General features: G+C 38.8%; 1 protein-coding gene across 3 annotated transcripts in view; it reads left to right on the top strand.

Moving 5' to 3' along the window:
* Positions 1-23,274, top strand: part of tulp3 (TUB like protein 3) — a 153,697-nt gene extending 130,423 nt beyond the window's left edge. For all 3 annotated transcript variants that reach the window (XM_066724630.1, XM_066724629.1, XM_066724631.1), the window contains 7 exons: positions 3,251-3,381; positions 3,763-3,954; positions 12,053-12,165; positions 14,959-15,073; positions 15,813-15,911; positions 16,434-16,605; positions 18,897-23,274. In XM_066724630.1, coding sequence (XP_066580727.1) covers positions 3,251-3,381; positions 3,763-3,954; positions 12,053-12,165; positions 14,959-15,073; positions 15,813-15,911; positions 16,434-16,605; positions 18,897-19,030 — 956 coding nt within the window. In that variant the 3' untranslated portion in view covers positions 19,031-23,274. The remainder of the gene's footprint in view (positions 1-3,250; positions 3,382-3,762; positions 3,955-12,052; positions 12,166-14,958; positions 15,074-15,812; positions 15,912-16,433; positions 16,606-18,896) is intronic.
* Positions 23,275-26,838: the final 3,564 nt, after the last annotated feature.

Here is a 26,838-nt window from a genome sequence, read left to right as displayed (position 1 = left end):
AATGATCAGTCTATAATTTTAATGGTAGGTGTATTTTAACAGTGAGAGACAAAAAAGTTATACATTGATTTGCATGTTAATCCCCTATCAATCAGCAAGATTTCTGGCTCCCAGGTGTCTTTTATACAGGTAACGAGCTGAGATTAGGAGCACTCTCTTAAAGGGAGTGCTCCTAATCTCAGCTCGTTACCTGTATAAAAGACACCTGTCCACAGAAGCAATCAATCAATCAGATTCCAAACTCTCCACCATGGCCAAGACCAAAGAGCTGTCCAAGGATGTCAGGGACAAGATTGTAGACCTACACAAGGCTGGAATGGGCTACAAGACCATCGCCAAGCAGCTTGGTGAGAAGGTGACAACAGTTGGTGCGATTATTCGCAAATGGAAGAAACACAAAATAACTGTCAGTCTCCCTCGGTCTGGGGCTCCATGCTAGATCTCACCTCGTGGAGTTTCAATGATCATGAGAATGGTGCGGAATCAGCCCAGAACTACATGGGAGGATCTTGTTAATGATCTCAAGGCTGCTGGGACCATAGTCACCAAGAAAACAATTGGTAACACACTACGCCGTGAAGGACTGAAATCCTGCAGCGCCCGCAAGGTCCCCCTGCTCACGAAAGCACATGTACAGGCCCGTCTGAAGTTTGCCAATGAACATCTGAATGATTCAGAGGAGAACTGGGTGAAAGTGTTGTGGTCAGATGAGACCAAAATCGAGCTCTTTGGCATCAACTCAACTCGCCCTGTTTGGAGGAGGAGGAATGACCCCAAGAACACCATCCCCACCGTCAAACATGGAGGTGGAAACATTATGCTTTGGGGGTGTTTTTCTGCTAAGGGGACAGGACAACTGCACCGCATCATAGGAACGATGGACGGGGCCATGTACCATCAAATCTTGGGTGAGAACCTCCTTCCCTCAGCCAGGGCATTGAAAATGGGTCGTGGATGGGTATTCCAACATGACAATGACCCAAAACCCACAGCCAAGGCAACAAAGGAGTGGCTCAAGAAGAAGCACATTAAGGTCCTGGAGTGGCCTAGCCAGTCTCCAGACCTTAATCCCATAGAAAATCTGTGGAGGGAGCTGAAGGTTCGAGTTGCCAAACGTCAGCCTCGAAACCTTAATGACTTGGAGATGATCTGCAAAGAGCAGTGGGACAAAATCCCTCCTGAGATGTGTGCAAACCTGGTGGCCAACTACAAGAAACGTCTGACCTCTGTGATTGCCAACAAGGGTTTTGCCACCAAGTACTAAGTCGAAGGGGTCAAATACTTATTTCCCTCATTAACATGCAAATCAATTTATAACTTTTTTGAAATGCATTTTTCTGGATTTTTTTGTTGTTATTCTGTCTCTCACTGTTAAAATACACCTACCATTAAAATTATAGACTGATCATTTCTTTGTCAGTGGGCAAACGTACAAAATCAGCAGGGGATCAAATACAAATATATCCTTGTGGTCTGATCCTGCACACAGTGAAATACTTCACACAAAGAAAGCCAGAACAATTTCTGTTAATTGTAGAATTGTAGAATTTCATAGATAAAAGATTAAACTGCAAAGCAAACCTATTGTGAGAGCTTAAAGTGACTACATCTTAAAAGCAGCATACTTAAAAACAACAAAATTAGCTTATACTTGTACTTTGTGATTTCTGCCTCATGGTTACCCTAACAGTGAGGTGCTACCCAGAGCTGTTTTTAAAGAGCCTCTGCTCAGGATGAAAACCATGCTAGCATCTTCTGACCGGATTTAACATCTTGATCTTAATGGGGCATTATTTTTATTAGTTCTACTTCATTCAATTTCCACTTACTTTTAGAGGTTGCCTTGTGAAAAAGGATACTCTAGCCTCCAGCCTGGGTGACTGGGCTATTCTTGGTGATACAGTGGAAGGGTAAACCCTCTGAGGAGCTTGAGTCTAAAAGAAAACTTTTAATCAGCAGCACTTCCTTTCTTTGCTGACTTATCTGACAGCTAGAGTTATTATTAACTCACTGTACTTCTGCAAGTGGTTCATTTTCTTTTGCCTGCAAACAGAATGATAATGTTATCTTTTTAATAATAACTTTTTCTCACATGCATGCCCTGCTGTGGCAACCAGAACGAAAGAGTGCAAAGTGTTTTCTTGTTTCATGTACACAACAGGGTTGCTCAGCATCTGCCAATTTCATGTCATTTGAGATCTTCATGACATTATTGAATTATTGAAAATAATTGGTTTTATTGACACATTTTCCCATGTTTTAAGGTGTTGATGATTTAAAGAGACCTATAGACCCTACTGGAATATGGGTCTCCGGGACAGGACCTGGGAGACAGTAATCTAAATGTTATCATATATTTTTTGTATTAGGATCATACCACTATTAATATGCATATACACACTCTGGACAAAATAAATATGTTTATGTATGTGAAACAGGAATGCACATGATTGTACCAAGATACCACAGTGCTGCACAGGTGTAAGCATGCTGTACCCTTCACAGTATTTCTCCTAAGCTTAAATCTTATAAGTATAAAAGCCATGGATCCATGCAATGAAAAATGAGGATGCAGTGTGGTAGAGAGTTATGTCTACTGTTTAGGGATCTGTGTTATTTAGCATGGACTCTGTGAACAAGCAGGCAGTCATTGACCAGCATGGACAACTTTTCCACCAAAACAATACCAGGTGGGCTCTTTTTTCTATGATTCGGCAGTCATGTCCCTCGCCAGAAATTGTCCCTCAAAAATTGGCTTCATGCAATGCCTTGAATGGACAACTTCCTACATTATGTAAAAGGAATATTATTTTTTTGGGCCAGTGAATGCATGTAATTTATGTTCAGGACACAAAGGAGGTAATAGTTGCAATGAGTTTGTGTTAAATTGTAGCTTCATTTTAATGAGTGTGATCCTAATGACATGAATATGGATTCTTCTTTCTAGTGATCTGATCAACAAAATATGTACTCTGAAATGTAACATTTGATCTTTGCTGATTAATCGATTGTATGAACACCCTAATGAAAGCAGATATGATGCATGCAACTTACTGTCCAAATTATATATATATTTATTTTTCCTAAATTAAGCATGATGTAGTTAAAATTAGTCTTGATCAAATATCTATCAGAATAAGTATAATCAGGTGGAACTTGCTTTTGGTTCTCTGATATTGTTGCTTCAATCATTCCTTAGAAAGAGGTGGTGGCAGTGATGCTAATATAATGACACCCTATGTCCTGTCAGGGATCTCTGGTAGTCTGAACTTTGATGAGGATAGTGATGAGGAAGCAGAGGAAGAGGAAAACGCCAGATCACATTCTCCACCAGCTGATATCCCCCGGCCAGCCTCTGCTTCCAGCACCAAGTCCAACACAGTGAGTGTCCTTCTTTACCAACTCTGATACAGATTTCCTCTAGGAACTGCTTTAAATGTTTTCAAATTCCATGCCAACCATAAAATACTACATATCTGTGTACTTACCTTTTCTTCCAAACACCATTATATACTACAATAAAGTGTGTATAAACCTTGTGAGTAATTCTGTGTGTAGAACACAAAATGTATTTGTCCATATAATTAGCTATGTAAATAGAGTGACACTGCTTAATTTGTGCATGCATTATGACTTCCCCATGCCACACATGATGATCATTCACACCTGTAGTTAATGAGGCCATGAATGGGGCTAACAGACCTGAGTTATTAATTTAAAATACCACTAGAAGGTTCTTAATGAATGATGTTTCATTTTCAGGAGAGAGCAGCCCCTGGGTCCCCCCAGGCCGATGGCCCCTCCATTGAGGTGGACAACCTGGAAGAATTTGCACTGCAACCGGCACCTCGTGGAGTAACTGTTAAATGTCGCATTACCAGGGACAAAAAGGGCATGGACCGGGGGCTTTATCCCACCTACTTCATGCACCTGGAGAAGGATGATAGCAGGAAGGTAAAATGTTATTAAAATGGTGAAGAAATATATTATTTTATACTTAGATACTTAGATGCTCCCTGTGCTCCAAAGAAAAACAAGTCTCAATTCTTGCATATAAAAAACCTAACTGTATGAAATATGAACAATGGAAACAATAATTACAGGCATGTTTGTGTTTTAAAACACATAGTAATGTATATTATTTGTTTGTGGCACTTACACCTTAAATCCTTTGTTTCTTCTCCAACAGAGAAATAGGTAATACATGATCTTCAGGCTTGTCTCTAATCTCTGGTACTGCTAATAATCCAGCCTCAGCATTGTCATTGCAACGTACCTGGGAAGTAATTTTCAATAAGCATAATGCAGTCTTAAAGTCCTTATATTTTTAAGAAAACAGGTAATCCTCAAACAATGTGGCAGTTACCTTCCTGGAAATCACCACGTTAAATGAAATTGCGTTATTTGAAACACATATTCCCATAGAAACACATGTAAATATCCAACACATCACAAAGTTAATATAGGGCATATAGGGATGATCATAGCACTTAAGTTTGAAATATGTCTAAAACACAAAACAGATGTATGGATCGTGGTTTGTTGAAACTAGAGACCCATAGATTTTAAAAAGTCTTACTCATGAATGTACAGCCTTCCTAGCCTGAGCTACAGTATTGCACACTCACCCTCAGTTTAAATGGCATGTTTGCTTTTGTGTTTATTAGTCAATCAGCTTGGGGTGTAGCTGTGGTGGGTAGCACTGAAAAGCTTAAATTCTCAGCTTTTCAGCAGTACCAGACACTTCTGTGTACTTAATCAGACGGGAGGAGTTACAACTTCAAAAATACGTTAAGTCCTCTGATTGGTTAAGTGTGCTTCACAACTCAAAACAGGTGTACAGAATCAAGCACACAGCCGTGCTCTCTCAATAAGCAAACATTGACAGTAGAATGGGCTGTACTGAAGAGCTCAGTGACTTAGGATGCAACCTTTCCAACAAGTCAGTTCCTAAAATTTCTGCCCTGATAGAGCTGCCCTGGTCAAATGTAAGTGCTGTTATTGTGGAGTGGAAACATCTAGGAGCTACAACAGCTCAGCTGTGAATTGGTAGGCCACACAAACTCACAGAACGGGAATGCAGAGTGCTGAAACTCATAAAAATCATCTGTCCTTGGTTGCAACAATCACTACTGAGTTCCAGTCTGCCTCAGGAAGCAATGTCAGCACTGTTTGTCGGGAGCTTAATAAAATGGGTTTCCATGGCCGAGCAGCCACACACAAACCATGCACCATGCACAATGCTAAGCATCAGCTGGAGTGGTGTAAAGCTTGCCGCCACTGGACTTTGAAGCAGTGGAAAATGGAGTGATTAATCATGCTTCACCATCTGGCAGTCCGACGGACGAATGTGGTTTTGGCGGATGCCAGGAGAATGCTACCTGCCCAATGCATAGTGCCATCTGTAAAGTTTGGTGGAGGAGGAAGTACAGTGAGAAGCCTCCTCCTACGTTCACAGAGCGGGCTTAGCGCTCTACTGGCTGGAGCTGCTGTGGTGCAGAGTGCCTATGATGCTCAAGAGAAGACTTCACCAGAGTAAATACAGAGGGTTTACCACAAGATGTAAACCATTGGTAAGCCCCAAAAACAGGAAGACCAGATTAGAGTTTTCCAAAACACATCTAAAGAACCCTGTACCGTTCTGGAACAACATCCTATGGACAGATAAGACAAAGATTAACTTGTACCAGAATGATGGGAAGAGAAGAGTATGGAGTATGGAGTATGATCCGAAGCATACCACCTCATCTGTGAAGCATGTTATGGCATGGGCATGTATGGTTGCCAAGGGAACTGGTTATTGATGATTTGACTGCTGACAAAAGCAGGAGAATGAATTCTGAAGTGTTTAGGGCTATATTATATGCTCAGATTCAGCCAAATGCTTCAAAACTAATTGGACGGTGCTTCACAGTGCAGATGGACAATGACCCGAAGCGAAAGCAACCCAAGACTTTTTTAAGGCGAAGAAGTGGCATGTTCTGCAATGGTCAAGTCAGTCACCTGACCTGAATCCAACTGAGCATGTATTTCACTTGCTGAAGGCAAATCTGAAGGCAAAACTTCCCAAGAACAAGCAGGAACTAAAGACAGCTGCAGTACAGGCCTGGCAGAGCATCACCGGTACAGAAACCCAGGATCTGGTGATGTCTATGGGTTCCAGACTTTAGGCTGTCATTGACTACAAAGGATTTGCAACCAAGTATTGAAACTCACAATTTAATTAATGATTAGGTTAGTTTGTCCATATACTTTTGAGCCCCTAAAACTGGGGGGACCACATATAAAAATGGGTGTAATTCCTACACCGTTCACCCAATTTGGGTGTATTTCAAATGCTCCTGTTCAATTCGCGATTTTAAGTCAAGTTTATAACACTTTAATAAAAACAATTTGCAGTCACTTAATTCTTTTAACACTAGCACTGCCATAGCCACATTTTAAGAGGTTTTTGCAATTCAAATATCAATATCAAAGTCAATATCTCTGTGTGTGAATTTCTCCCGCATTTCCATCTTATGTTACTAAATATTTGAATTAAATACAAATATGGTGTTTCAGCTGTAAACACTTCAAAATTAATAAGTTATTTTACTGCCAGACCCACAGTTTATGTGGTAGGCTAGATTGAATATAAATAGCCTACAATCTGGGCTTTGATCAAATCAAATCTTTAATTGTGAAATACTTATAATCATGTTGAATGCTGAAACACATGTATCAATCACATATTAATATATTTTTATAATTATAAATGTTATTAACAGATGTCACAAAATATACACAATTCAAGAATCACAGGTGATATAACTCTCCTCTGCCTGTCCTCTAATCGGCTCTACCTTTCCTTTGGAATTCAATCTTGATCACGTTACAAACCCAAGTCTTTAGCTCACTACCTTGATCAGTCACCTGTTTGATCATGTATGCTAATTATTTTGTATTAGGTGTAGGACTGGTGACAGGCTGGCTGGTGTTAGCATTTTGCCACTGCTGTTGGCACTAAAATTCAGTATCTTCAGGACTGAAGATGCCCCTCACCCTTCAGTCAGCGCTGCCCACTGGCACACAGAATAAAGACAATGCCAGGTTGCTAATGTAACACAAACAGCCCTGCTGATGTAAGTCTGTGGCAAATGCCAGGGTTGCCAGACTCTTCTCTCTAAATTCCCCTATTGGTTAAAACAAAATCCCCCATATGCAACTGTTTTCAGCAATTGTACCCTATGCTGTACCATAATCGATTTGTGGGGTGGGTGCTGAATCCTTCCATTTGAAAAATACTTTCATTCATAAAGTCCCCCATCTGGCAACCCTGGCAAATGTTTTTTTACTGCATTGATATATACCGAACAGAAATAACATTATGACCACCTGCCTAATATTGTGTAGGTCCCCCTTTTGCTGCCAAAACAGCCCTGACCCGTTGAGGCATGGACTCTCTGAAGGTGTGCTGTGGTATCTGGCACCAAGACGCTAGCAGCAGATCCTTTAAGTCCTGTAAGTTGCGAGGTGGGGCCTCCATGGATCCCACAGATGCTCGATTGGATTGAGATCTGGGGAATTTGGAGGCCAATTCAACACCTTGAACTCGTGATTCATCAGACCAGGCCACCTTCCTCCATTGGTCTGTGGTCCAGTTCTGATGCTCACGTGCCCATTGTAGGTGCTTTCGGCAGTGGACAGGGGTCAGCATGGGCACCCTGACTGGTCTGCGGCTACGCAGCCCCATACGCGACAAACTGCGCTGCACTGTGTGTTCTGACACCTTTCTATCATAACCAGCATTAACTTTTTCAGCAATTTGAGCTACAGTAGCTTGTCTGTTGGATTGGACCACACGGGCCAGCCTTCGCTCCCCACGTGCATCAATGGGCCTTGGCCGCCCATGACCCTGTCGCTGGTTCACTGCTTTTCCTTCCTTGGACCACTTTTGATAGGTACTGACCACTGCAGACCAGGAACACCCCACAGGAGCTGCAGTTTTGGAGATGCTCTGACCCAGTCATCTAGCCATCACAATTTGGCCCTTGTCAAAGTCGCTCAGATCCTTACGCTTGCCCATTTTTCCTGCTTCTAACACATCAACTTTGAAGACAAAATGTTCACTTGCTGCCTAATATATCCCACCCACTGACAGATGCCATGATAATGAGATTATCAGTGTTATTCACTTCACCTGTCAGTGGTCATAATGATCGACCTGATCAGTGTGTATATATATATATATATATATATACACTCACCTAAAGGATTATTAGGAACACCTGTTCAATTTCTCATTAATGCAATTATCTAACCAACCAATCACATGGCAGTTGCTTCAATGCATTTAGGGGTGTGGTCCTGGTCAAGACAATCTCCTGAACTCCAAACTGAATGTCTGAATGGGAAAGAAAGGTGATTTAAGCAATTTTGAGCGTGGCATGGTTGTTGGTGCCAGACGGGCCGGTCTGAGTATTTCACAATCTGCTCAGTTACTGGGATTTTCACGCACAACCATTTCTAGGGTTTACAAAGAATGGTGTGAGAAGGGAAAAACATCCAGTATGCGGCAGTCCTGTGGGCGAAAATGCCTTGTTGATGCTAGAGGTCAGAGGAGAATGGGCCGACTGATTCAAGCTGATAGAAGAGCAACTTTGACTGAAATAACCACTCGTTACAACCGAGGTATGCAGCAAAGCATTTGTGAAGCCACAACAGGTACAACCTTGAGGCGGATGGGCTACAACAGCAGAAGACCCCACCGGGTACCACTCATCTCCACTACAAATAGGAAAAAGAGGCTACAATTTGCACAAGCTCACCAAAATTGGACAGTTGAAGACTGGAAAAATGTTGCCTGGTCTGATGAGTCTCGATTTCTGTTGAGACATTCAGATGGTAGAGTCAGAATTTGGCGTAAACAGAATGAGAACATGGATCCATCATGCCTTGTTACCACTGTGCAGGCTGGTGGTGGTGGTGTAATGGTGTGGGGGATGTTTTCTTGGCACACTTTAGGCCCCTTAGTGCCAATTGGGCATCGTTTAAATGCCACGGCCTACCTGAGCATTGTTTCTGACCATGTCCATCCCTTTATGACCACCATGTACCCATCCTCTGATGGCTACTTCCAGCAGGATAATGCACCATGTCACAAAGGTCGAATCATTTCAAATTGGTTTCTTGAACATGACAATGAGTTCACTGTACTAAACTGGCCCCCACAGTCACCAGATCTCAACCCAATAGAGCATCTTTGGGATGTGGTGGAACGGGAGCTTCGTGCCCTGGATGTGCATCCCACAAATCTCCATCAACTGCAAGATGCTATCCTATCAATATGGGCCAACATTTCTAAAGAATGCTTTCAGCACCTTGTTGAATCAATGCCACGTAGAATTAAGGCAGTTCTGAAGGCGAAAGGGGGTCAAACACAGTATTAGTATGGTGTTCCTAATAATCCTTTAGGTGAGTGTATATATATACAGTGAGGGAAAAAAGTATTTGATCCCCTGCTGATTTTGTACGTTTGCCCGCTGACAAAGAAATGATCAGTCTATAATTTTAATGGTAGGTGTATTTTAACAGTGAGAGACAGAATAACAACAAAAAAATACAGAAAAACGCATTTCAAAAAAGTTATAAATTGATTTGCATGTTAATGAGTGAAATAAGTATTTGATCCCCTATCAATCAGCAAGATTTCTGGCTCCCAGGTGTCTTTTATACAGGTAACGAGCTGAGATTAGGAGCACTCTCTTAAGGGAGTGCTCCTAATCTGAGCTCGTTACCTGTATAAAAGACACCTGTCCACAGAAGCAATCAATCAATCAGATTCCAAACTCTCCACCATGGCCAAGACCAAAGAGCTGTCCAAGGATGTCAGGGACAAGATTGTAGACCTACACAAGGCTGGAATGGGCTACAAGACCATCGCCAAGCAGCTTGGTGAGAAGGTGACAACAGTTGGTGCGATTATTCGCAAATGGAAGAAACACAAAATAACTGTCAGTCTCCCTCGGTCTGGGGCTCCATGCAAGATCTCACCTCGTGGAGTTTCAATGATCATGAGAATGGTGAGGAATCAGCCCAGAACTACACGGGAGGATCATGTTAATGATCTCAAGGCAGCTGGGGCCATAGTCACCAAGAAAACAATTGGTAACGCACTACGCCGTGAAGGACTGAAATCCTGCAGCGCCCGCAAGGTCCCCCTGCTCACGAAAGCACATGTACAGGCCCGTCTGAAGTTTGCCAATGAACATCTGAATGATTCAGAGGAGAACTGGGTGAAAGTGTTGTGGTCAGATGAGACCAAATTCAAGCTCTTTGGCATCAACTCAACTCGCCGTGTTTGGAGGAGGAAGAATGCTGCCTATGACCCCAAGAACACCATCCCCACCGTCAAACATGGAGGTGGAATCATTATGCTTTGGGGTTGTTTTCCTGCTAAGGGGACAGGACAACTGCACCGCATTAAAGGAACGATGGACGGGGCCATTTACCATCAAATCTTGGGTGAGAACCTCCTTCCCTCAGCCAGGGCATTGAAAATGGGTCGTGGATGGGTATTCCAACATGACAATGACCCAAAACCCACAGCCAAGGCAACAAAGGAGTGGCTCAAGAAGAAGGACATTAAGGTCCTGGAGTGGCCTAGCCAGTCTCCAGACCTTAATCCCATAGAAAATCTGTGGAGGGAGCTGAAGGTTCGAGTTGCCAAACGTCAGCCTCGAAACCTTAATAACTTGGAGAGGATCTGCAAAGAGGAGTGGGACAAAATCCCTCCTGAGATGTGTGCAAACCTGGTGGCCAACTACAAGAAACATCAAATACTTATTTCACTCATTAACATGCAAATCAATTCATAACTTTTTTGAAATGTGTTTTTCTGGATTTTTTTGTTGTTATTCTGTCTCTCACTGTTAAAATACACCTCTACCATTAAAATTATAGATTCTTTGTCAGTGGGCAAACATACAAAATCAGCAGGGGATCAAATACATTTTTCCCTCACTATATATATATATATATATATATATATATACAATGCCTTGTAAAAATATCCCCTACCAAAAATGTCACCATTTTGATGAATTAGTAAAATTGTACATTTTTTTAAATTTAAAATTAAACTTTTGTTCATTAAAAACTCAAATGATCAAACACTGTTTGAATTGGCTGAATGTCATAATAACCCCCAAAGGAAATATATACATTGAAATTTACTGATTGTATAAGTATTCAATGGGGACTAAGTGTCACAAGGTGAATTGACGGACGAATTGACATTATTTTTATTTATTTATTTATTTATTTATTTATTTATTTATTTATCTATCTATTTATTAGCAGACACCCTTATCCAGGGTGACTTATAAAACATAAGAGCATAATAAAAGTGTAATACAGTCTATAAATACAGGTCAAAACATAGTACAAATGACAAGTTCAAAATTACATAAGTGCATAAGAAAATATACAGTTAATACCTACATCCTAGATTTGTGAGCTAATTGCAGACGAGATGTGAATTCATAGTTAAGAGCTAAGGGAAAGGCACATTGGGGCCATCAACATAAAGAACACGAGTACTAGTAATATAAAAGCAAGTTCGATTAAAACTAGATATAAAGTGCATTTTAACAGGAGAGCTGAGCCCTGCAGGTGAATTACAGCTAAGTTACAGGTGCAGTCTTAGGTGTGTCTTGAGTTATCAGCAGAAGGTGGTCAGGGACTCTGCTCCTGATTTCAGTGGGAAATATGTGGGAAATACATGCTCCCTGTATTTTGTGATATCTGTATCACAGAATATTTGACCCAACCAAAATTGTCTGGACACTTAATGTGAAAATATCACTGTAATGTAGGCGTTTTTATATCCACAAAACTGTTTAATCTGATCATTGATGTTAAATACTGTGAAAGTGACACTAAATTCTCCCTCTTTTAAACAGTTTACATCTGTTGCTTGCAGTATTATATATTAAACTTAAGTTCCTCTTCTACATTCAAGTTCAATAGTGACTGATATTTACAGGAGTCTTGTGAATGTTTTTTTCCTCAGATTTTTTTACTTGCTGGAAGAAAGCGGAAGAAGAGCAAGACATCTAACTATCTGATTTCAGTAGACCCCACAGACCTCTCCAGGGAAGGGGAGAGTTTTGCAGGCAAACTGAGGTACTCCATTTTGGGTTTTAATCATTGTGCTCTTCTTTGGGTGAAACTTTGCAATACTCTTACATGATATAGATAGAAATGTCATAATTGTACATCTTGTTTTATTGATTTTTTGCTAACAAATGGTGCATGTACACATTTGTCCTGATTTCAAAACACAGCCATTCGTGGTGTGATGCAGTAGTTTGAAAATGTAATTAATACATTATTTGATTTTGTCAATCAGTATTATTTGCCACTATTTGCAGATTTTGTAAATGTATTTAAAGATATGAATTGTATTATATAACATCCCTTTATTTTCTGTTAGTAATTCATTGTAGAACAAAAGACATTGAATTGAAGTGATGAACTGAAGAATTCTATACTTTAGAGTGATATTTCTTGTGCCAATGTCTTCTGGAATGCAAAACATCTGTATTTCATAATCCATAAATTACCATTCCCATCCACAAGAACGTTAGACAATTCAGCTATGCTAAATATTGTTTTCACTAGTACATGATATTAGAATACATCAGTCAGTTTTATATTTTTCTATTGATTTAATTGAATGTATTATTATTAGTAGTAGTAGTAGTCTTAATTGTTATTTTTTTCTTGATAGATGCCTTTACCCTGGAAGAAGTTGTCACAAAATATACACATTTCACAATATAGGCCTAAACTACAATAAGTGCAAAGAATTAAATAAAATATAAACTTATATATATACATATTAGTCCAGACTGGTGTAAATCTAAACTATTAACTATTAAATTATCTATTCTGAATGGAAACATGGTAATAGTTTTATCAGTGCTTAGTGTAGTTGTGTCAAAATAATTATCAATAGTGGAGAAGCAGTTTGGTGTAAACGTGAGGGATTGGATTAGTGCAAGTTAGAAAGTGCATTAAAGTTTGATTCCTATAATGTCCAAAAGGGTGAGGCTGAGCTATTACATATGCAGTTTGAATTGATGTGTCTTTAATAGTCACCAGAAGGTGGGCAGGGACTGGGTGGTCCTGATCTAAGTGGGTAGGTAATTCCAACACTTGGGGGTTTGAGTATAGAAAGAGCAAGCTCTGGAGCGAAGGGGGTGGTACTCTTACAGCACAAGACTGGAGTGGGCTGCAGCGAGTGTAGGGAGAGATGAGAATCTGGTGGTAGCTGGGTGCAGACTGGTTGAGACACTGGCAAGTAAGAACAAAATAATATTTAACTGGATGGGAGCCAATGGAGAGAGTGTAGTAGTGGGGTAGCATGAGCATATTGGGACAGAGTGAGCATTTCTGGATGACCTTGAACAGGCAGGTGCCCAATTTCTGGACAAACACCGTCTTCTACTTAAGAAACAGCTTTTGTTTTCCCTACCGATATTATTAACCTATTTACATTTATGTTTTTATGCATTAGAGAAAACAAACAACCTTCAGACTAAATTTGTATTAATAGTAACATATCAGTTACTGAATAGATATAATTGTCCCTATTTATTAAAGGATAATTCATATTTAAACAGCTTATGTGATGACCTAATAGTTGCTCTTATCTGTTTCATATTGATTTAAATATTGACTTAAAACTAGGTTTTCGACTGACAACCTTGGCAGGGTTGTATGTGCAGTGTAGCTCAGTATAGCTAGATCCAGTCACTATATATATATATATATATATATATATATATATATATATATATATACACACTCACCTAAATGATTATTAGGAACACCTGTTCAATTTCTCATTAATGCAATTATCTAACCAACCAATCACATGGCAGTTGCTTCAATGCATTTAGAGGTGTGGTCCTGGTCAAGACAATCTCCTGAACTCCAAACTGAATGTCTGAATGGGAAAGAAAGGTGATTTAAGCAATTTTGAGTGTGGCATGGTTGTTGGTGCCAGACGGGCCAGTCTGAGTATTTCACAATCTGCTCAGTTACTGGGATTTTCACGCACAACCATTTGTAGGGTTTACAAAGAATGGTGTGAAAAGGGAAAAACATCCAGTATGCGGCAGTCCTGTGGGCGAAAATGCCTTGTTCATGCTACAGGTCAGAGGAGAATGGGCCGACTGATTCAAGCTGATAGAAGAGCAACTTTGACTGAAATAACCACTCGTTACAACCGAGGTATGCAGCAAAGCATTTGTGAAGCCACAACACGTACGTCAGAATTTGGCGTAAACAGAATGAGAACATGGATCCATCATGCCTTGTTACCACTGTGCAGGCTGGTGGTGGTGGTGTAATGGTGTGGGGGATGTTTTCTTGGCACACTTTAGGCCCCTTAGTGCCAATTGAGCATCGTTTAAATGCCACGGCCTACCTGAGCATTGTTTCTGACCTTGTCCATCCCTTTATGACCACCATGTACCCATCCTCTGATGGCTACTTCCAGCAGGATAATGCACCATGTCACAAAGGTCGAATCATTTCAAATTGGTTTCTTGAACATGACAGTGAGTTCACTGTACTAAACTGGCCCCCACAGTCACCAGATCTCAACCCAATAGAGCATCTTTGGGATGTGTTGGAACGGGAGCTTCATGCCCTGGATGTGCATCCCACAAATCTCCATCAACTGCAAGATGCTATCCTATCAATATGGGCCAACATTTCTAAAGAATGCTTTCAGCACCTTGTTGAATCAATGCCACGTAGAATTAAGGCAGTTCTGAAGGCGAAAGGGGGTCAAACACAGTATTAGTATGGTGTTCCTAATAATCCTTTAGGTGAGTGTGTATATATATATATATATATATATATATATATATATATATATATATTATTTATTTATTTATTTTCTAGGTCGAACCTTATGGGGACAAAGTTTACTGTCTATGATAATGGAACAAATCCAAGCAAAGCTCAGGGTCTCCTAGAAGAAAGCAAGACACGCCAGGAGCTGGCAGCAATCTGTTATGTGAGTATCACCTGTTTGAAATCCATGTTGTTATCCATGTTTCACATGATTCAGACCAGGCCTGGATTGGCTCACTGGCATACTGGGCAAATGCCCGGTCGGCCGATGGGCCATTGGTCCGTCAAACAGTTTGGTGGGCTGGCCCCCACCCCAATTCGCACCTTCTTTCTGAAACATGAAATGCTTTGGCACATTGAACGTTATTACTACAGGTTAAAATTTGCAAACCCAAATATTGCAGGCCTATTCCAGTACCTCCCAGGTAATACACGGGAGGGTTAGCCCTGCTTGTTATGTGATATTCATTTAAACAGCACAAGTTTGGAAGTAAATAAAGATCAGAAGAGAAGGTACACTTTAACACAGAATTTAATTAAAAGCGCAATGTCAAGTTTTCCAAACATTGAATTCAAAGAGGCATGGTTTCAGTCTTAATCATAGACTAAAAGATACAAGAGTTAGCCATAAAATAAAAAGCAACTGTAGTGCATTTAATTTATTGACAATTGATGTATTCTTTTTTTAAAGATAGATTCATATGAAATAAAGTGAATAAATATATACATGCTGAAAAAGCAATCACTCATCAGGGTACAGCCAGATGCACAAGATGTACAAATGTTTTTACACTTTCTTGGCATTCCAAAACTGTGTTTTGCAAAAACATAAAAATAAATGTACAGCTATAAGATTGGGAAAGAGCTTCTAAATATACAATTCCTGTTTGTGTTCTTTGCAGGAGACCAATGTTCTGGGTTTCAAAGGTCCCCGGAAGATGACCGTAATAATTCCAGGGATGAACATGAACTTTGAGAGGGTGCCAGTTCGACCACAAAACGTGAGAAGCATTAAATCAATGTTATGGAAAAGTGTAGTAGAGGGAGGCCAGGTCTCCATGTTTTCCACAGATTTGCATGTGTACATATGGGAGAAAATCTCCAAACGATTTGTCTGCAGCAATAAAATGGGTGAATCTGATTCACAGTTGTAAAACAAGTCACAGTCACAGAAACAGCAATTTACTTTTGAAGCAGCTCATGAAAGTCTTTCAATTTCTAAAAGTTACAAAGTTACATTTGGTAGTAAGTTATTTCTGTTACTGTATTTTTATCATTAAAATAATGTTCAATCCTAATTTAAAGAAAGTACAAATGTGAAGCAGTGCTCATCAGATTAAGGATTTGAATGTGTTTGTAAATTAGCATGCACATAGTGTCAGTTTATTTATATTTTGACACATTCATTCTTTGAAGTCACCTTTTCAAACTGTCTACTTTCAGACTTCAGAAAATGTATTTCAGTGCAGAATTTTAAGAAGCTTTAAGAAAACTTTCCTGACTGATGTTGTTTCCTTTTTCAGGAGCAGGAGAGCTTGTTGACAAAGTGGCAGAACCACTCCTTAGATAATCTTATCGAGCTGCACAACAAGGCACCTGTGTGGAATGACGACACACAGTCATATGTGCTCAATTTCCACGGCAGGGTCACGCAGGCCTCAGTGAAGAACTTCCAGATTGTCCATGATAATGACCGTGAGTGCTTCTTTTATAAATATATATATTTCAGTACCAGTAAAATAGGCTTATATTTCTCATCTTGGGTACCCAACAACTGGTTAATTTTGTCTTTTATAGTTCCTGTTTGTTGGTGTGATAAAATAACCTTCAGTCAACAGGAATTCTTATTGAAATGCTAAGAGATTGTAGGGTTCTTTACAAGGCAGAGTATGGTTCAATTCCAATTCAGTTCTGAAATTGGAATTTACGCTGAAACATTTATATGGCTAACTGAGTCCAGTGGCATTACAATTATGTGTGGCCCCCTCATAACATACCATAACATAACATAACATAACATAACATAATATAAGCCAGTAAAATCCCCCAGTGAATGGGTAGTGTCTGCGCTGGTCATATATGCTGTACTTCCTATGATAAGCCAAGCAGTGTCTCTGTGGGACATCCGTGGGTTTCTTAGCTTTGCATTTTGAAACTACAAAAGGTCGAGCAGCAGGTATTGCAATCAGTTTCTGGTGACATGATTTTTTCTCCTATGTGAAAGAGAGTTTTGTGAGAGTTGTGTACAGAATGTATGTATCATTTTCTATAATTGACCTACTGTGGCCTTCCATAAGAGTAAGACTGAAGAGTGAAGCTGAAAGTTTGGGGATCCCTGCACTTATTTGAAGAAATATCAAGATTTAATGTGATGAATTGGATAGATGGCTGTTTAATACTATATATTTTAGTACTAAAGCATTACTGTTACATTTGGAAAGTGTGTTAGGGCAAGTTGTAGCTTTTGACATGCCTTTCTCCTATGTTGGCTTATGGCAAGCCGTTGTGACATTTAATCCATAATTGCTGATATCAAAAATTAAATTGCTGCTATCAAGAATTGTATTTTTGATATAAGAAATTGTAGTTTTGATATCAAAAATGCATACTATTAACATTCGGTTCTTATTTTGTTAATCAAAAATGCAATTCTTGATAGCAGCAATTTAATTTTTGTAACAAAAGTAAATTTGAAACATAACCAAGATTTAATTCATAAGGAAAGTTAGAAACTTGCTGAGCCCATCAGACGAGAGCTTTATCAGGTGCAAATCTAATACAATAAATATATGACGTGTAGAAAATCGCGTTTCACCAATCAACATGATTATAAATATTTCAACAATTACTAATTTGATTACAAAGCCCATATTGTCGGGCTATATTTATTATATTCAGCAGGCTATAGCCTATCAGAGTTTAACAGCTGAAACGCGTATGTATTTAATTCAGATATTTAGTAACATATAAGAAAGGAGAAATTCACATACGCAGAGATGTATGTATATTTTAGTGTTAAGTCTCTAGCCAACTATAGCATGACAATAGAGATCTGCACATACAGGATGCAATTTGTATTTGTGTGTGTGCGTGTAGTCTCTGTAACATGTAATTAACAGTATGTGCTAATTTACATCCATACAATCGTAGGTGCACCGTAGAAATCGGGTTTGGTTTTCTGAAGATTGCAATGTGCTAATACGACGCTGCTCCCTATGGACGCGTCACTCTTACGTGCAAGTATGTTGGCAGACAGCTATGCGACAGTCTGTGTACGACGCCCGGCATTTATGTAGAGACGCAGACGCAGAAGTATAAATCAGCCTTAATCGGCTGACTGTAAAAACAAAAACTCGAGCATATGCAAATTAGTCCTGTACACTATTAGAAATGGCCGATTTCACAAGCCTGTAGCTTCAGGAAGACCCTACATACGCGAGTAAGACATTGTTTGAAAGCTCGCGGTCTCTAGTTTCTCTAGTATATTTTGAAGTTTTGACAAACGTACAATTTATTTCTACGATGATCTGAAAATAACTACATTTCACATCACCGGATGCTAATTATTATGTATTTTTGATATAAAACATTTAATTTCTGATATCAAAAATACAATTGTTGATATCAACAATTGACAGTTAATTCTTGATAATATCAATTGTATTCTTGATATCAACAATTGTATTCTTGATATCAAAAATGCATACTAATTAACATTAACATTTGTATTAGTTAATTTATTATTAATAATAATAAAGGATAATATTACAACTTTACAGGTAATGTACTGTATTACATATTTTCCCAAGGCAGATATGCCAAATATAGTTTTTTTACTATAAGAAATAGTACCACCTAGAGGTCTACCAGACTTTTTATTTTGTTTTCAGTTTTGTTTAAACTATACACGTGCATCTCCAATCTTGTATACAAAGCTTCACTTGATCTAGGGAATCCAACACTTTTTCTTTTTCTCCCCATTACAGCGGACTACATAGTGATGCAGTTTGGACGAGTAGCAGAAGATGTTTTTACTCTGGATTACAACTACCCTATGTGTGCTCTGCAGGCTTTTGCCATTGGGCTGTCAAGTTTTGATGGCAAACTGGCCTGTGAGTAAGGGAGTGAAGCATCCAGAGGACACACAGACACTACCCTGTCTCAGACTGGAAAAAGTGGATTTTATTTATTCTGCTGCGGTGTGCTTTGTCACAATAAGTTTGACTTTGTGGTATCTAATAAAATATGCTGAGATAAATACATTTGAATCCTGTGAGCAAAGACAAAAAAATCAGTTGTGGCACCTTCATATTATTAATGATTTTCATGATTCTGTTTTTCTTTGTTTTAAAAAGCTGATGCAATCATTAAACATTACTACCCAACTTCAACTAAAGAGAATGACAGCATTTTAACAGCCCTTATGTACTGTGCCTGTCCCTCATATCTTTGAGTTAGTACAGAAAAGGGAATTTCTTTAGCAAACGGAAACAAACATGATTCATGATCTTCAGTGTCTTGACACTAAGGAAAACAAAATGTTCTTTTACACTCTCTCTCTTTATATATAGAGCTGTTCTCACACTGCACCATCTTATCCCATCTGATCACAGTACACCATCTAATCCCGGTTTGAGTCGACCCAGGACTGACCCCTGATTTCAGCCCTGCTTGCATTCACATTTGCCTTGCACTACAATATACAGGTTATGATTCACCCCGGGGTTCAACATGACTGTTTCACACCACATATTATCAACCCAGGTCAAACACAGTGTCAGGGAGAAAAATTACAGGTTGTTTTGTTCACCGCCCAATTGATTACGATTGTAATCTTTTAATAATATTTGTTTAGCAATTTAATTTTCACGCAGCACTGAGACGCTTGATTTCCAAACTGTCTAGTGTGAAAGCAGCTATACACCGATCAGCCATAACATTATGACCACCTGCCTAATATTGTGTAGGTCCCCCTTTTATTACCACCAAAACAGCCCTGACCCGTTGAGGCATGGACTCCACTAGACCTCTGAAGGTGTGCTGTGGTATCTGGCACCAAGATGTTAGCAGCAGATCCTTTAGGTCCTGTAAGTTGCGAGGTGGGGCCTAAATGGATCGGACTTGTTTGTCCAGCACATCCCACAGATGCTCGATTAGATTGAGATCTGGGGAATTTGGAGGCCAAGTCAACACCTTGAACTCGTGATTCATCAGACCAGGCCACCTTCTTCCATTGCTCCGTGGTCCAGTTCTGATGCTCATGTGCCCATTGTAGGCGCTTTCGGCAGTGGACAGGAGTCAGCATGAGCACCCTGACTGGTCTGTGGCTACGCAGCCCCATACGCAACAAACTGCGATGCACTGTGTGTTCTGACACCATTCTATCAGAACCAGCATTCACTTTTTCATTTGAGCTACAGTAGCTCGTCTGTTGGATTGGACCACACGGGCCAGCCTTTACTCCCCACGTGCATCAATGAGCCTTGGCCACCCATGACCCTGTTGCCGGTTCACCGCTTTTCCTTCCTTGGACCACTTTTGATAGGTACTGGCCACTGCAGACCGGGAACACCCCACAAGAGCTGCAGTTTTGGAGATGCTCTGACCCAGTCGTCTAGCCATCATAATTTGTCCCTTGTCAAAGTCGCTCAGATCCTTGCGCTTGCCCATTTTTCCTGCTTCTAACACATCAACTTTGAGGACAAAATGTTCACTTGCTGCCTAATATATCCCACCCACTGACAGGTGCCATGTAAACGAGATTATCAGTGTTATTCACTTCACCTGTCAGTGGTCATAATGTTATGGCTGATGGGTATATATATATATATATATATATATATATATATATACCAATGTTATATGTTTTACATATATAGATATAAAGAATGCATTAATTAAATGCATGCAGAGGGGCAAGGCATGGAAACAAACAAAAAATGTGATCTTGTTTCCAATAATGAAAGATGAACAGAGGCTGTTTAATTTTTGTTGTTGTTGTGATGGAATTCCTCTATTATGGGTACAAACATTTGATCCTTTGTTTTTATTTTCCAACCCATGTGCATTTCAGACTGACCAAAGGAGTTTTTGTATACCAAATTCCTGATCATTTCAATATCAATATCTCTCTTTTAAATGAGTGAAACAGCAGGCAAGATAGAGCTTAGCTATATTCTTCTTGTAATGTAAGACCCTATCGTACAGTTCAGTGTTTTGAAGGTGTACATAACCTTGTAGTCAGTTTTGTGTGGTTCTTTTCTATCCAGTATTTATCAGTTCTAGTTTGACACTTTGAAACACTTTTGTAGACATGTTTATATTAGTGTAACTTGGGTCCATCACATTACAGGGAGGAAAAAATAAACTTGCACAGCCCTACACCTGTTTTGATAGAATACTTTGTTAATATACTAAGGGCTGGATTAAATCAAAACTTTGACCCATCTGCTAATAGCAAACTTCAAACCTGTGCATCATAGCGGTTACATTTATGATTAGAAGAAAGTGTCATCTTACTGAAAATGAAGCCGCAACTGAGTACAGTTGTGTAGTTTTCTATTAGTGGGTGGGTCAAAGTTTTGATTTAATCCGGCCCTAAATCACTGAAGCAGACATGAGAGAATCATGAAACTAAAACATGATGTCACTGCAATGCAGTGAGTCTTTGCTGGTCAAGTAAAATCCGTTATCTGGAGGCCGGGGGCAAGGGGTAACAGAATTTTAATGTGAAGTTTCCTCTTTTATAAGTGATTAATAGTTAATATCAACTTTGAATTTTTGAAGTTTCCTAAATCTGCACCTCCCTGAGAACTAGTTTTTCTCTTCTGCTGGCTTTTCAGCTTTTCAGTTTTACTGGCAAATTTAAGTTGAGGGGGAGATGCATATCAGAAAGGATTTTGTGACTTAGGGGAAGACTGGGAGCTAATGTGGAATGACATTCTGATATCACTGGGGGTCAGCTAATAGTAAGACTAAAGATCTGATGGAAAAGTACATCTATTGAAGTAAAAATATCTAAAAAGGTTATTCGAAGCTGTTAATGGTGTTACAAAAGAATACTATGACATTAGAAGATATACATATTTATAATGGTCAATAAGCCAAGATAATGATGACGTTTTTGACTAACTGCCTTAGCTGTTGCACAGTGTACAGTGGTATTTTTAATATTTTTGGGGTCCACTGCAAATTAAAGATAACTAGTCTGAATCTTCTCCCTAGTTTGGCATATAGCTCTACAGGTGCTGGATGTTAATAGCTGTAATGGCTTCACCACGAAACAGGCATGCTCCTATTAGTATTTGGTTCATTCTTAAGTTTAGTAAATCAGTAATTGTCTTTAAAGTCCAGTTCCCAACATAATTTCCTGTTTTTAATAGTATACATGAACTAATGCCAGTACAATGTACTAAATACACTAACTGATAAGATCCCTGTCCAGCATGATTACAGCATTACAATGTATCAGGTTCAGGGTTCCCTAGTGGTAGTAAAAAATACAAGCAAGTGGAGCCACATAAGACATTGCACACAAGGTACGAGCATTGGGGTCCTTGAATCAGCAACGTCGGCAGAATGCACTACATTCTAAAACTGGATTAGAATTGCTTCATCTTTTAGGTGCTTTATATGAAAAGGCAGGTTAGATCGTTATGTTGTCTGTCTTTCTGTAATCAGAAGTGTAACCTGAACCAGATCAAGAAGGAGTCTGAGCATTAATATCATAATTCTGATATACACTACAGTTTAAAATTACATCTCAGTAATATGAGTGATTCGAACCAATTAGGCGACAAAAGGATTGTGCTTTAGAAAATGCAAATGCCACAGGGGGTTGTCTTTTGCTTTATACCACTGTATAGAACATTTGTTGTGACTTGTGTGATGTTTGAGCCTTTGTTTCTGCTTGTATTGTTTAAATTAACTGTGATATACAAACACCAATAGAAATATATTTGGCCTCCATATTAGAAGTTTGTCTTATGAAATCCCTACTTCAGCAAATTAAGCAGCAGCTTGTGTATATACCTAAAGACAGCAATGTAACATTACATATTACATTTGTTGGACTTGCTATACATGTAAAACTTATCAGGAAAAGCACACACTAAAGATAAATAATTATGTTTTGATTCAATTCAAGATTAAAAATAACTTTTTTTTTTTTACATTATTGAAAATATTCTGTTAACAGACCCCAAAAGATGTATTTGGAATAATGTATTTTCTTACAAATTGCTGTCCTATTGATGCATAGTTTTTATTTTACTGTTTGTTAATTTTTCCGTCAATAAATTATAATGTTGTCTGTGGTGTATCTTTGATTTCTTGTGTTTCAGATAAACTGTGAGCACTCTGAGACCGTAGTCTATTTTTTAGTCTGAGAGCAATTATGACAATACTTGCAGAGACATTCTATATTATATATATATATATATATATATATAGAGAGAGAGATTTTCTATAAAATATGTGTTAAGAGGATAGCAGCTGTCTCTCACAGTAAAGGACTATCAAGAACCAAACCCTAATGATCAAAGCTATTGCAGATACAACATAAAACATAATATTTCAAAATGGGAATGTGAACAACATTTTTATTATTAGCAAGTGGAGTAGTGGTTAGGGTTTTAGACTCTGGAGAGGAGGGTTGATGGTTCAGTCCCAGATTGCTCCAGTTAAAAATCCATGTTAAAAAAAAAAGAAGTGTGATATAACAAAGTGACCCTGTATAAGGGTGCCTGCTAAGAAAAATAATCATATTTAGCAGATACCTTTATCCAAAGCAACTTACATGGTTTTACAACCACTAACAAACTGGTCAACCTAAGAAGGGTAATAATAATGTAATGACCTCAGGGACAAGGATGGTGGATCCAATTGCAGGCTCACTAATAAGATGGGAGAAAGGCAAACAATCCAATAAGGGGAAATCCAAAAGGCAAAAACAGGAACAGTCCAAGTGTCAATCAATTGAGCAAACAGGCTAGACAAGGAGATACTAGAGAGGTTGTTGAGAACGAGAAGGCAAAGATCAAAACACAGCTAAGCTACAAAGATAGAATAAATGCTTCTAAAGAGAATGCAAGACTTCAGGAAGTGCCGGAGGCACAGAGGGGAATATATACTGCATGGCAGGGAGCAGATAAATGAGTGCTGGACCAATGGGAAGAGGAGAAAGATGGAACAAGTGCACATGGGTGAAAGGCATGTTAAGTGACTGATTGATCCTGGTGCTAGGGAATGTGAGAGACAGGATTTAGTATTTGGGAGAGAGGGACCTCTGGTGGTAAACTGAGGTAGGATCAGGTGAAGCCGTGACAATAACACTATATATGCAATCTACAGATGCATATTATAGAGGTGCCAAAAAGCACCTCTTGTTCAACACTGAGCAATCCTAATACTCATAGGCATCTCATTCCACCACTGGCACAAGCAATTAGAATGAGAGAGCTTGGGCACTCAAGCAGTCATGCCTGATGTAAAGCATGATTAAATGATCTGGGGGAAATGAAAAATTGGGCAAGAGACTTGAGGTAGGAAGGAATAACATTGTGAAGAAAATGGCATGCAAGGACAATAGATTTAGCAAAATCTGTTCTCACTTGTTTCAAAAACCTGCCACTTTAATTGCAGAGATCATGCTTCATGTTGAGAAGACAGCAAAGCATTCTGTTCCCCAGCTTCACTTACAATTTTGAGATTATGTACAACCCTAATTTGGGAAGATTTACATTTATTTGTATTATTTAAAATACAACTAATGCATATATATAAACAAATAATGAATAAATAAATAAATAAATAAATAGTACTAACAAGCTGAAGTTGCCACAATAGCAAGTGAATTAATTTAATTTGTAGACAGAAAATAACCTTCACACAAAATATTAAGTTAGTATCCCATTTATCCAATTTGATTCACATTCAGAAATTAACTGTAAGAACACCATAGAAGCTATATATTGTGGTTAATGGATTAACATTTTTTTATATGGTATATGGGTATGACTAGGGGTGTTTTATGCGAGTGTAATTCAACTGCTATGCCCTAGATGTCCATGCAGCCTCTCCAGTTATATCAGTCGATATCACAATTAAGAATCAACACATTACGCTTTGACTAATTCGAAAAATAAAAACAGTGATAATTGAATAAATTGATGCATTATAAGAAACATCAAGAAAAATTTAGTAATTCTAAATTTGACTCCTCATAGCCAATTAAACAGGAAAATAACTTTGGGCATTTTTTTCAGATTATAAAAATAAGATTAATATAATTATAGGCTATTTTAGTTTTTAGTATTTAGTATTGTTATGAAATGCTGGAGGATGCTTTTTGGGCTCCAGAGCTTTGATGATGTGATTGGGTATTAGGCTAACATTTAAATCATGGTTGAACTTTTTAGTGTCTGTTTTTCTAGCCAATAGTGCTGCAGGTGTGCCATGGACATGCAATACACAATTGTATTTGGAGATGTCCTGCATTGCATGACCAGTATCTGAGCACAATTTTATTTTTGTCTTCCAGCAATAGCCCCCTCAGGGTCCGATGAGGCACCTTGTCACCCACCATGGAAGCCCGAAGCGGCACAACCCATGCATGTTTTTTTAGGCACTACACCACAGTTGACTAACAGTGATGAGCCATTGCCACCCAACCATACCACTCGCGAGGGCAGGCGAGAGGCCCCCACCAGAGGGAAGACCACAGCCAGCGGCACTGTTTAAGAACATTCTGATCTCCTTGCTGCTGTAACAACTATACTGCCTGGAGGAAAGGCAACCATTGGGCTTAGGTCTTAAGCCGTGGACCCCCAGAGATGTATTTTCTCCTACATGCCATCCATACTAGTTTTTGATTCTCTCTCCTCCATGCCTAATGGTTTATTTATTATTTTACTTTTTTTTTCATTTAAACTGTTAAAGGTCTATTTTTATTTATTGTTTTATTTTTCTGTACATTTGTTGTATGTTTACCACTCTATAAAGCGCTCTGTTGCTACCCTGCAAAGGGTGCTATACAAATAAAAATGTATTTGATTGATTTTTTTGCACAGAACCTCCACACACAACATAACTGAAAATGTAATTTACACATAGTTCTTTTAAATATAAAATGTAATCTAAAGTGTATTTCAAATGCTCCAGTTCAATTTGCGATTTTAAGTCAAGTTTATAACACTTTAAAAAAACAATTTGCAGTCACTTAATTATTTTAACACTAGCACTGCCATTAAGAGGCATTTCCATCTTGTGTTACTAAATATTTGAATTAAATACATATATGGTGTTTCAGCTGTAAACACTTCAAGTTATTTAACTGCCAGTTATTTAACCGCAGTTTATGTGGTAGGCTAGACTGAATATAATATAGCCTACAATCTGGGCTTTAATCAAATCAAATCTTTAATTGTGAAAGAATTATAATCATGTTGAATGCTGAAACACATGCATTTCATATATTAGCATCAATCACATATTAATATATTTTTATAATTATTAATTTTATTAACAGATGTCACAAAATATACACAATTCAAGAATCACAGGTGATATAACTCTCCTCTGCCTGTCCTCTAATCGGCTCTACCTTTCCTTTGGAATTTCAATCTTGATCACATTACAAACCCAAGTCTTTAGCTCACTACCTTGATCAGTAACCTGTTTGATCATGTATGCTAATTATTTTGTATTAGGTGTAGGACTGGTGACAGGCTGGCTGGTGTTAGCATTTTTCCACTGCTGTTGGCACTAAAATTCAGTATCTTCAGGACTGAAGATGCCCCTCACCCTTCAGTCAGCGCTGCCCACTGGCACACAGAATAAAGACAATGCCAGGTTGCTAATGTAACACAAACAGCCCTGTTGATGTAAGTCTGTGGCAAATGCCAGGGTTGCCAGACACTTCTCTCTAAA

Source organism: Amia ocellicauda, chromosome 15, assembly GCF_036373705.1.
Source record: "Amia ocellicauda isolate fAmiCal2 chromosome 15, fAmiCal2.hap1, whole genome shotgun sequence".
In the NCBI taxonomy this organism is placed as follows: domain Eukaryota; kingdom Metazoa; phylum Chordata; class Actinopteri; order Amiiformes; family Amiidae; genus Amia; species Amia ocellicauda.
This window is presented reverse-complemented; position numbering and strand designations above follow the sequence as displayed.